This window comes from Rosa chinensis, chromosome 5, assembly GCF_002994745.2.
Source record: "Rosa chinensis cultivar Old Blush chromosome 5, RchiOBHm-V2, whole genome shotgun sequence".
Classification (NCBI taxonomy): domain Eukaryota; kingdom Viridiplantae; phylum Streptophyta; class Magnoliopsida; order Rosales; family Rosaceae; genus Rosa; species Rosa chinensis.
Window position 1 is genome coordinate 60,702,259 of NC_037092.1, and position 12,798 is coordinate 60,715,056.

Sequence of the window (12,798 nt, forward strand, 5' to 3'; positions counted from 1 at the left end):
CTATTAATCTAACAATCTGTTAGAGTCCTAAATACAATTACATTCTTAAAGCCCAGATATTAGACCCAATTATATCTATCATGTCGCATCTGTTTGTTGTACATATCGAAGAGAAGAGAGACACTTCGCTGTCCCACATCCTCTCTCTTATCTGCTGCTCTCCCATCCTCGCCGACTTAGACTTTGAAGGCTTCAAACACACTGACGATATCAACTAAGACTAAGACTCACTCCCTCTGACCACCACCCATCTATCCCAAACACTCCCTCACCACGAACGCCACCTCCCTCCCAAATCTGTTGGAGAGGAAATATCCCACATTGAAAAAGTGACAAATAAAATATAACTTATAAGTGGGTGGATCGCACCCAATTGTACCAAGGCCTTTTGTAATTAAAAATCCAACACCTAACAAGTGGTTAAATTGGGATATATAGGTATAATGGTCGGCCATGGGCCACGCTTGTCGCTGTTTAATATGGTATCAGAGCAGGTCTCTCTCCAATTGCCATGGGCCCAAATTTGGGTTCTTTATATTGCCATCAGAATATTCCGTTTGGATTGTTACCAAGTGTCCAATCTGAGCCTTGGATTGTTATATTGACCAAGTATCCAATATGAAACTTGTGTCCCAATTTCCAATGTGGGAATTGGATTGTTAATTAATTTCACGTGCAGACCTAGAGTTAGGTTGCACGTGAGGGGGCGTGTTGGAGAGGAAATATCCCACATTGGAAAAGTGACAAATAAAATATAACTTATAAGTGGGTATCAACCATAGTAACCGCCACTTACAGTTACAGAAATTGATATTCCCTTCCTGATTCAGTTCTAAAACCTTCGACTGATCCTGCAGAAGAAAGATGTCGCGTGGTTTGATTTTCATCAGTCCGCCCAGCATACCCAAACCTCCTAGGCACTCGCCCAATTCGCCTAGACATCCATCTAACTACAAAACGATTTCCTCCATCACCTAGCCCTTAATCAGGGTGGTCTATGGAAGACTAAACCTAGGCGAGCGCCCAGACCATTTTTTAGAATACTGATTAAAAGAACCAACGAAATAAACGAGATCTAAGAAGAGCCTCGCTAACCAAATTTACCAAATTATGACACCGCTTCTAGCAACTAACTTGACCATCATTGCCTGCTAGGCATAAGAGCTATAATCACCACTTGGAAGTTGGAACACAACCCCAAAATGGCCAAAGCAAATCGTCGAAGAACCCAGCAACCACAGTCACTACCAACAAACAAGATATTGATCTCACCCCAACCAAGAAACAACTCATCGTCTTGCCTTGCCCGCAACACGCAAACAATCTAAAGCAATCTCATGCCCGACTAAGCCTAGACAAACCACCAAACACCAGATTAAGTCGAGTCGATCTCCATTAAACCCTCCAAATCTAATCCACCATTGCGTATCCACTGAGCCAACTAATGCACCAAACATATATCAAAAATCCCAAGAAAAGAACCGCCATATTGTGATATCGAGGAACTAGGCCTCCTATTAATTGACTCTGAATCTCACTAAGAAAAGAACAACCCCTACAGCTAATCGAAACCCAAGTGGAATCTAGCCAAGATGTTGGAAAGGGAATTGGGGGAAACACTGCTATCCTCAAAACTTGTGTTGGTAACCAACAAGAAACTTGTAGAAAGGTCACCAACAAGGAGCGATGCAGCTACATATTGGGATAGAGGGCCACAAAGCATTCTAGAATACATAGTTAGTAAAAAACGGGACGTGTATAGTACGCGAAAAATACGTACGAGTTTTATTCGAACATTTTATCAAATAGTTCGTTAAAAAGTTAGGCAACATATTTTTAATTAATTAAATAATTAAAATTTTTAATTAAAAATATTAATTTATATTCATTTTTGTTCAATAATATATGTAAAATACGGAAAAAAAAAGAAGCAAAAATCGTGTATTGTACGTGTATAATACTTTTGGCTTCAAAAGTATGGGAAATTTAATGAGTCCCATTCAAAAATACAAAAGTATTTTTGAATAAAACGTAAGTATGTGTTTTATTCGCGTATAATACAAAAAATTACTAACTGGGCTAGAATAGTCTCACCTAAAAGACAATTTTTTTAGGGACATACTATAAGGAACAAATGGATCTCAGCCAATGTATTAAATTCAAAAATAAAAATTATAATAAGTTAAAACTGTGCATTTATTTTCAGCTGTCAAATTCATTTGTCATTTACAATTCCTAAAAAACTATTCATTTATTATTTTATCTAATTATTTAAAAAATAATAATAATAATAATTGGACACGTGTTCCTGGCTAACTAATAAATAAGTTAAAATGGTAATATAGTAAATTAGCCTTAGTAAAATTCAAGATTTTACCTGATTGATATCAATAAAAATACCTAGCGCTCTGCTAGGGTTGGGAGAGTGCCGCTCTTGGCCTCTCTGTACCTTACTCCATCAATGATAGAGTACCATTCAGGCACCATTATCGGCGTCGATCCTTTGGCACACGACTCATACCATGTCGCTTGATAGGCTATGGCTCGCAATCTTGCCGGCGACATCCTCATTTTCTCATATACTATCTGATCGTGGCAGTTCTTTTCTGAGGAGGGAAGATGCTGCGCTGCACACCTGGACTAGGATGGCTCCGAGAGTTTGTCATCTCCATCCAATCCGGGCTCGACTGAAATTGGAGGAAAGCGGTTCAGATTTGGTAGCATTATGGCAGAAGTTGTTGGCTCGACGGTGGGAATCTAGGCGAGTTGCCGGCGTTCGCTGTTTCCCGGGTTTGTCCAAAATGGTTTCCTTGGAGGGGGATCTTCTCCGGCGAGGGATGGTGGAACGACTGTCAGAAGGCGACGGCGACGGTTGGAGTCAAACAAAGGGGGCCGCGATGGTTCTTCTCCGGCGAGTGGAGTTGTGGGCAGGGTCGAGGTCCAATTTGAGTAGGGTGCCCAAAGTAAATTTGGGTGTCCAAGGGCTAGTCCTATCGGCCTGGGCCTTTGGCAGTTTGGTCTGCTCTAGATGGATTTTTGTTTGGGCCTTTCTGTTTAGGGCTTTGCTAGTGGAGTGTAAGCTAGCTGCTGTTTGGGTTTGCATTTGGCATCCAAAAAACTTCTTATGGGCCATTTCTTTAAATGCATATTGGACATGATTGTTTGGCTACTTAGGTAAAAGATTGCTCTCTATTCGACGTATTATTTTGCGTGGAGTAGGCAAGGTCGGTCACACTACCATCAGTTACCTTGATAGGAGGTTACCCTCTATTCAATGCATATCATTGCATGGAAGTATGGTCGACCATAATATTAGTACTGTTTTACATAGCCCGGATTCTATTCGGGGCCTCATCAAATGCTTAATTGCATCCTCTACTATCCTTGCTAGGTTTTATTTCCGATGCTTTGTTGCATCTAGTATTGCTCCTGTTCTTTTATATTTTGATGTAGTTTCTACATCTATAAGTTGTAATTTTTCTTATTATTATTATTATTATTATTATTAATAAAATGGCTAACTATTACCCAAAAAAAAAAAAAAGGCTAATTACTGTTTAGTACCCTGTGGAATGGGTCAAATGTCAATTTAGTCCCTCGACTTTCAATTTCATCAAAAACTCCCTCACACTATCATTTCTCGTCCAATAGGTCCATCTGTTATAATTCCGTCAATTTCAGTTGTTTAGCTGATGACATGGCATTTCAAGTCTGCACAGGTGGGGCCCACACAGAAGTGAAATTCTCAAACTGACCCTGGCCAACCAAATATGGAAAAATCCAAAATAAATTCCAGATTTTGAGGTTAGGGAGACTTGAACCCACACCAACACATATGCAAATGAAAGCCCCAACCACCAGACCACTTGCATGGCGTTGCAATATTACAAACAAAAATGACATATGTATAATAGTTTAAATTTTAAAAACACTTTGTCATCCTCCTTCTCCACCTACCTCTCTCCTCCTCTCCTCTTGTTCTTCCTCTGTGCCTTCCCAGTTTGCGGGACTTGCTATGAGTATGAGCGCCGAGAAGGAAGCCAAGTTTGTCCGTCGTACAACCGTAGTATTCCGACGAGGATGAAGGAGACGGAGTGGAGTGATAAGTCGGTGGCGCGTAGTAGTGACGCGACGAGTGCGAAGACCAAGAAGAAGAAGACTGCGACGAAGACGAAGATTTGGATTTTTTGAACAAGCTTCCGCCGATGTGGGCCATCGGTGGCGGCGGACGAAGCTCGGAATCAACAAGAGGAACAAGAACAACACGGCGATAATGGCCGGATTTCTCAATGGCATGGCCGAGAATTTGGCTCTAAATTTTTTATTTTTTATTTTTGGTTTTTGAATTTTTTGAGTTAGAAAGAGGAAGGTGTAGTTATTTAAAGTCTGATATGATTCTATTAATGGTTGTGAGCTGTCGATGGTGCAGGTTGATGATTTCCCTCCTGAACAACATGCTTTGGTTCCTTCTTTCATGTCGTCGTTGCTTCTGGGTCTTTCATGGCGGAAGAGGAAGAAGAAAAGGAGAGGAGGAGAGAGGTGGGTGGAGAAAGAGGATGACAAAGTGTTTTTAAAATTTAAACTATTATACATATATTATTTTTGTTTGTAATATTGCAACACCATTCAAGTGGTCTGGTGGTTCGAGCTTTCATTTGCATATGTGTTGGTGTGGGTTTGAGTCTCCCCAACCTCAAAATTTGGAATTTATTTTAGATTTTTCCATATTTGGTTGGCCAGGGTCAGTTTGGGAATTTCATTTCCGTGTGGGCCCCACATGTGCTAACTTGGATTGCCATGTCATCAGCTAAACGACTGAAATTGACGAAATCATAACGGATGGACCTATTAGACGAGAAATGATAGTGTGCGGTGTTTTTGATGAAATTGAAAGTCGAATGACTGAATTGATGTTCGACCTATACCACAGGATACTAAACAGTAATTAGCCCAAAAAAAAAAATTTTACCTGATCGATGAGTTGTGTATGACAACATGTAATCAGCTGCATTCACCATATGAGTATATCACTCTCGAAAACTTTGGAAAGAAATTTAATTTTCTTGGCTCCACCTTTATGCAACTCAATATTATGATTTTGGTTTAATAAATCATTATCATGAGTCTACTCACAAACAGTCAAATATTACAGTCTCATACAGCTGGCGAAAACTTATTGGTTCATGCCTAAAGGCCAAAGCATATAATGAACGAATCTTGTTTCACAAGAAAAGAAATTGATTGACTTCCCATATCTGAGCAGTAAAACGCTATCTATCAAATCCATCTGAGTAATCAGCGCTATCTGCAAGGTTGGCTATGACCTGTGACCCAGTCAGCCACACCCATGAATTCCAGAAATTCGAGAATACAGTAATAATTCTTCTAAATCTCCACCTTCCTCACTAAGGAATTCAATTAGGGCAACATGTATATAAAGGAGGAAGGGGCATTGATTCGAGTGTGGTTGGCGGTGAGTAAATCGCTTCTCTTACTATTGACCAAAATCGAAACGCAAGCAGATTTCAAACTCAGTGTGGGTTTCCTTTCTGTCTATCTGAACCTTTGATTTTAATCTGGATATTTCATTTTATTTTTTTTGATGTTTCATTTGTGTCTGTTACAGAAGAGAGAGATAGAAAATGGAAACGATGCCCTGTTTTTATCGTTCAGAAAGAAAGGAGTTTGGTCATGAAGATCATTCGTCTCTAGCAGAGCTTGGAGCTGGGAATTTTGGGTCTGCCAATTTTTACCTTCTCTCCATCCCCTTATTTCTTCTTTTAGATTGTGAGTTGTTTTGAAGACGTAGTTGAATTTGGTCACCTTTGCTATAGCTAGTTCTGATTCAAAATCCGTTTTTTTTTTTTTTTCTATTTTTTGGGTGGCCGGGTTTTAGGTGCTCGCATTATAAAAGAAGATGCAAAATCAGAGCTCCTTGTTGTAACGAGGTTTATGATTGCCGGCATTGCCATGATGAAGCAAAGGTTCAGGTCATTAAAATCCTATAAAATATATATTCTTTTTGTGTGGAAGGATTTTGATATGCATAACCTATTCTATATGTGTTTGAATCTTCAAAACAGGACTCCCTAGATACTGATCCCCTTGATCGACATGTCATTTCTCGTCACGAGGTTAAAAAGGTTGGCATTCTAGTTACATTCTTAGTTGCATTTTATGTTTCAAATTTTAAGGGTGATTACAGATTATTTCCCCCGGCCTTTTTGAGTTTGTAACCTAATGAAACCCAAAAAACAAGAGCAGCAAGCTGATTGTGGTCTCTTTTAAGAGGAAAGCATTGCATTAGCATTGCTCAACTCAGTTTCTGCCTCCTCTTGCGGATTGCTGAATCCGAATCAAAGTAGAAATAGAGGCTATGTGGGTGTGACACACAGATTGTTTGCTAGTTCTTTATCTGTTGAAAAATAATATGCTTGTGCGATAATGATATGCATACGCCTATATATTGAATATGTGGTTTTCTGCATCAGTTCCCTTTTTAATTGTTGTACCTTCTCTTGTTTGACTTTTCAGGTCATCTGCTGTCTGTGTGGCATAGAACAAGATGTGAGTTCAATATCTAATTCCAGAATCTACACACATTTTAGACCGCGCGCTTAGAGTTATTTCTATCTGCGTAACTGTCATGTTTACACTATCAGGTTCAACAACATTGCGTTAGCTGTGGAGTTTGCATGGGAAAGTACTTTTGCGCGATATGCAACTTCTATGATGATGATGTAAGTCTTTAAATAAATAAGTTCAATCCAGGTGCACCTTTATCATTTACCATTCACCGAACTGCTAGTTACAACAAAATTTGTTGCATCTCTTGCAGGTTTCAAAAGATATATACCATTGTGATAAATGTGGAATATGCAGGTAAATGTTTCAAAATCATTTCATGTGTTCATGCATAAGAAGTATTTGAAAACTCTTCGTCCTTTTTATAATGTTAATCTTGTTATATCTGCCAATGAAGAATCGGAGGGGGAGAAAATTTCTTCCATTGTGAGAAATGCGGTAAGAGAGAAATAAGCTAATCCCTTCTTGATAGTTTTCTGCATTTCATTTTTCTTTGCATTTCCCAGTTCCTGATTAACCATGTGGTATATATCTTGTTTTTGTTTAGGATGCTGCTACCCTAAGTCAGTGAAAGATCATCGCTGTATAGAAAGGGCAATGCACCATAACTGTCCTGTTTGTTTTGAGGTAGTCAAAGAGTAGTAGTATTAATTGATTTGAAATTTCAAGTTATTATTTTAAACTATGATTCTCAAAAAACTAAATTCCTACTACAATATGAATTGCAGTTTCTATTTGATTCAAGGAGAGATATTAGCATATTACGCTGTGGACACACAATACATTGTGAATGTCTGAAAGAGATGAGGCTGCATGCACAGTGAGCTCCATACTCTTTTTCGTTTGTACATAATACATATCAGTGTAATATGCACGCGTAAAGTGGAACAATATTACCAAAATTAATGCACGGGAAACCTCCATTTGTAACTAACTATCTTTAAGCCAATCGCTGTGTACTTAAGTATTCCTCCAATTTGTAGGTATTCATGCCCTATCTGCTCCAAGTCCGTCTATGATATGTCCAACTTGTGGAAAAAGCTTGATGAACTGGTACAGACTAGATGATCTCGTATTTCTTTTCCAAAATCATTTGGAGCATAAACCCGAAAACTTGGTTCATATTCTAACTTTGCTTCACTATTACTGTAATGCAGGTTGCCTCAACTCCAATGCCTCATGCGTACAGAACCAAAATGGTAGGTTCCCAGGTCAAACTTTAAAGATAGGTAGTTCCGATTCATGCTTTTGTCTAATTCCACTATTTTTTCCATGCATAAATCAGGTGGGGATCCTCTGCAATGATTGTGGAGCTAAAGGCGAAGTCAGTTTTCACATTGTCGCACACAAATGCCTCAGCTGCAATTCTTACAATACTAAACAGACACAAGGAGGTCATGGTGCTTCATGCTTATCAGATCATGTGGCTGAGATAGTGAGATGAGATCATGTCCAGTGACATCAAATGTGGTTGAGGGTTTCAGATTAACTAGTTGTTATTTTTTGTAAATATAGCTTTTCAGGTACAGTAGAAAAGTTGTTAAATTGCAGATCTATTAGCTGAATTTTGATTGTTCCATTACCTAAAGTATGTCATTAATAAATTCATTCTTTTTCTTTTTTTTTTGGTACTTTTGGGCTTTAGGCTCTAGATCTTTTACTTTTCTTGATGAAACTTGTTCTTGTAGAACTTCAGTAGCAATTAATTATATTACTAGCCAGCTTCAAGTTTCATTAGAGTGAAAGACATCAACATCAATCACATAAAACTAAGATTTTTGGAATGAGATTTAACTTAGCGTTCTTCAAATTAACTATTTCATTGGGAAGATCGATCGAGTTGCATAAGCTCTCAACTTTAGAGTTGGAGTACTAGTCTTGGTCGCTCCCGGACTTGAAAGTCCGGTCTCCCTGTACATTTACTCATATCTAGTGTGGACAGGCCTAGAATCAAGCTTGCTTAGAAATGAAGCAGTCTCTTCTCTCTTGTTTACATAATACAATATGCTTTCTTGTATGTCACTCCCAAGTGTTGTGTCAGTCCAGCATGAAAAGTTCAAAACAAAAAGGTTCTAAATCCACTAGTGGTTGTGCATGGGCCCACGCGTCACTTGATTTACTCTATATCGGCGGTTGATATATGTGTTAAATATTCACGACAACTAACTCAACAACATCTATAATTACACTAAAATTTGATTACGTACGAGGGAGTCGGAAATTACCTCGAAAGTTTCAGATGTCGAAACTTCGGATGATTGTAGGAGGAAGTTCCAACTGAATTGTGTTGTGCGGGTTCCCTGAACTTCTCGGCCTCAATTCTTGCTGCACACTACAAATTGATCATAAGGAAGGTTATAGATCGACAGAGAAAGGATAGGCGGTCATTTTCTGACTGGTGAAGAGGCCAGTGGTGGCCCGACAAAGTAGAACGCGCGGGGCTTGCGGGTTTGGGATCAAAGATTTCTATAATTGTCTAATGGGTTTCTGAAACTGAGGTATCAAGTTTATTTGTTTTTAAAACCTTAGGTATCATTTTAATCACTTATGAAAGTTGAGTATCATGTTGATTTGTTTTTAGAAATTTAGGTATCATTTTGATTACTTTTGAAAGTTGGGAATCATTTTGTCCGGTGCAAGAAAGTTTTGACCCTAGTGATGATAAAAACTCTATTTGAAATGAAAGTGAAAAATTTTAGTCGTTTACTGTTCAAATAACCAGTAAGCAGATAAATTCTAGATACAAGGCATTATATTAGGTAGCTAATTATGGCCTTGAACCTTCCCTTGTAAAATACTATCGTATATACTGGCTAATTAATGAACATGAGAGCATGTCCACCGGTCTGTTCTTGACGGGCCTCCAGCAGGGATTAATGATGTGGTAACCGGCAAGAATCAAAAACATACCTCCACCGGCCCAAGAGTGACCAGCCAAACTTTGACTTTTCCTGACATAGTCCAAAAAAAAGGAGAGGCTCGTGACTATATTCTTGACCCAAGCTTGGCCGGTTGCCAGCTTGGCCCAAAATAATCGTGGCTGATGTCAGGGGCTTCCATGGAGAGAAAGACGCGCGAGTGTTGCCGAGTTTCTTGTCGAGTAGCGGCATAATTGACCGAAGAACGTGATTTTTTCGCGTAGTGCCAATTAAAGGGCCGGATTGAGCGACATGGCAGACGACAGTTGGTGCATTTCGAATTTTGTCGCCAATGGTCAAGTAATCTCAACCGTGAGTTTCAATTAATATGGAGATCTGACGGCAACCAATTAATATGTATGTATATTAAATCAAACGGTAAGAAAAAAATTTGTGAAAATTTCTGAAAATTTCCCTATAAATACCTACCATTTTTTTTACATCTGACACCCAAAAAATTATATTTCATAGTTACACCTTCCTCCTCTTCATATAGCTCTCATCTTCCAAATTTGTTTATATCCAATATGGCCAAACAAAGGGGAAACACACGTCCAGTGGCCGAACAAGGGGGAGATCAAAGTGAAGATGAAAATACAGAATCCGGGAGGAGATGGACGAATGAGGAAGATGTTCAATTGTGCGAGTCTTGGAAAACTGTTAGCCAAAATCCGGCTGTGGGCACAAATCAGAAAAAACAATTGACCTATGGAGGGGCGTGAAGCGACACTTTGCCACAAATTGGAGTGGAAAGGGCCGATCATCTTCCTCTTTGTAGGGAAGGTGGAAAATTTTGAAGGTTGAACTCTTTGAGTGGCATTGTGCATTAAGACAAACTTGTAATTGGTACAAGAGCGGTTTAAATGCAGTTGATGAGGCATGTATTTGTTGATAAATCATTTAATTTGTTGATACATTATAGTTAAATATTACTTGATAAATAATGTAGTAATTATAATATCGTTATAATTGTAGTAATTTCTTTTCGTCATAATTAAAATAATTACTTGATAAATAATGATGTAATTATAACCGTGTTTATATTTGTACTAATGGATTTTTATTGTAAAACGGTGAGATACTTTGTTATTAAAATTATTACTTAATAATAGATGACCCTTCATAATGGCGTTTATATTAATACTAATTGAATTTTTTATTCCTTTTTAAATAACATAGCTTGATGAAACACATAAATTGTGGCATGTCAAGATGAAGAGAAAATGGAAGACCAAAAGATACAATTTCCAGAGTTTTGATTGTTACGCTGTTGTGGAGGGCTTTCAACAATTTAAAGACATCCCTAGCCATACATCCGGAGGAACATTAAATAAAGGAAGTCAACAAACGCACACACAACCAATTGCTGAAAATTCTCCCATCAACTTGGACATGGATGTAGATGAGGTAATTGCCGGTGAAACTGCAGATCCTAATGTGAGGCCTCAAGGAAGGAAAGCTGCGAAAGAAGCAATTCGGAAAGGAAAGAAGGCAACGAAGGATCAAAGTCCTTTGTCAACCGCTGTCGAGAGTATAGCGAACAACCAAAAAGAGGCAACCGCTAGCAAGAAAAAACTCGATGAGGAATTTGCTTGAAGTCTCCAACAGGAAAATCAACGAGCTTGTATCTGATTACAAATGGATATGCGAAAAGAGGCATTCTGAGTACAAGAGATGGAAGAGCGAATTAAGAAGAGGGAAGAGCGAATTATGGAGATGGATACAAGTTAGATGACGCCAACTAAAAAGCGCTATTGGTCAAGAAAACAAAAGAAGATTACAGAGAGAGAAGATCTTGGCAAGCAGACGCCACCTTCTATGGGTGGATATTATTCGCAACTCAATTTTGGTGGTGCATTCCCACAACCTCCTTACCCCGGTGCATTCCCACAACCACCTTACCCCAATGGATTCCCACAACCTCCCTACACCGGTGGATTCCCACCACCTCCCTTCACCGGTGGTTTCCCACCACCTCCCTTCACCGGTGGTTTCCCACAACCCCTTTACCCCGATGGATACTATCCGCAACCACCTTACCCCGGTGGATATCCTACACAACCACACTTTTCACCTTTCTCTACAGGTGATTCCACCAACCCTCACCCTAATGATGACCCTTCAAACACAAATTGTATTCCTAGAGAGGATGAGGATCAAGATGAGAATAATTAGGTAATTATGCATGTTGTGTAATTGTATTGTGCTTATTCCTAGTTTTTCATTTATGTAAGCATAAATTTTATTAAACAAAAGTTGTAAGCATAATACAAGCCAAATTACAATCACACTAACATTAAAAAAAACATAGACATTAGCCAAATTAAAAGCACACAGACATAAAAAACATAGACATTAGCCAATTATTCCTAAAAATCTATACTAAATCTAGATCTCCATGTTGCCTTGAATGTTCCAGAAATGCTCTATCAGATCTTCTTGAAGGTTTGAGTGACTGTTTGCACATCTAATGGCATCATATCGATCCATGAATCTGTTGAAATAATAACCATCTCTACCAACAAGATCAAAGTCATCACCGGTTGGTCCTTCCCAAACCGTAGCCAACCTGGGCCTTATATTGTTATCCTCTCCTTCATCAGACTCCAAATCCTCATCGCTGTCATTTGGTCTTTCATCCTCGATTATCATGTTGTGTAATATAATACAAGTCAGCATGATGTATCGAATGTCTTCTCTTTCCCACCCACGAGCCGCTCCTAGAACAATACTAAAGCGCAACTGTAAAATACCGAAACATCTTTCCACATCCTTCCTGTACCCCTCTTGAGCCTGGAAAAACTTCAGATCATTGGGTCGTGTAGGCCTTAGAATTGATTTCACGAAAGTCGCCCCTCTAGAATAGATACCATCAGCGAGATAGTAGCCTAAATTGTGAATTCTGTTATTCACTTGAAATTGGATCTGAGGGACTCGACCAGTAGTGAGCTCGTCAAACAACGGGGACTTAGCAAGCACATTGAGGTCGTTGCATGATCCAGCCATATCCATGTGTCATAAGATGCGACTGCTTCAAGGATGATAGTGGGGATACGTTTTTGATCTGTATTCTCCAGCGCAACCTGTTGGGCAATTCTTCCATTGCCAGTGCATGCAGTCGATGCTTCCAATCATCCCAGGAAAACCTCTTCTCTCAGCTTTGGCGAGCAGTCTTCTGAGGCGGCCGGAGTAGGAGCTCAGAAGTATTCTGCCGAGTACAGATTAACGATTCCTCTTGTAAATCGTTTAAGTGCCTCGATGGAGGTAGATTTCGCCATCCGACAATACTCAAAGT

At 39.1% G+C, this 12,798-nt stretch overlaps 2 protein-coding genes across 3 annotated transcripts; one reads left to right on the forward strand and one right to left on the reverse strand.

Annotated features, from left to right (window-relative positions):
• Positions 1-5,275: 5,275 nt before the first annotated feature.
• On the forward strand, positions 5,276-8,206 carry LOC112167702 (E3 ubiquitin-protein ligase RZFP34). 2 transcript variants are annotated; one of them, XM_024304748.2, is made up of 13 exons: positions 5,276-5,536; positions 5,627-5,737; positions 5,897-5,990; positions 6,084-6,143; positions 6,535-6,567; positions 6,663-6,740; positions 6,839-6,882; positions 6,983-7,023; positions 7,133-7,212; positions 7,314-7,405; positions 7,569-7,638; positions 7,743-7,784; positions 7,871-8,206. In XM_024304748.2, the coding sequence occupies exons 2-13, from the start codon at positions 5,643-5,645 to the stop codon at positions 8,027-8,029; spliced, it is 888 nt and encodes a 295-aa protein (XP_024160516.1). In that variant the 5' UTR covers positions 5,276-5,536; positions 5,627-5,642; the 3' UTR covers positions 8,030-8,206. The 2 variants fall into 2 exon arrangements, with proteins under 2 accessions (XP_024160516.1, XP_024160519.1); XM_024304751.2 differs by having other exon boundaries at positions 5,278-5,536; positions 5,897-5,984.
• Positions 8,207-11,891: 3,685 nt separating this feature from the next.
• On the reverse strand, positions 11,892-12,515 carry LOC112163779. Its single transcript, XM_024300039.1, has one exon. It carries the CDS (start codon positions 12,513-12,515, stop codon positions 11,892-11,894), a length of 624 nt encoding a protein of 207 aa, XP_024155807.1.
• Positions 12,516-12,798: the final 283 nt, after the last annotated feature.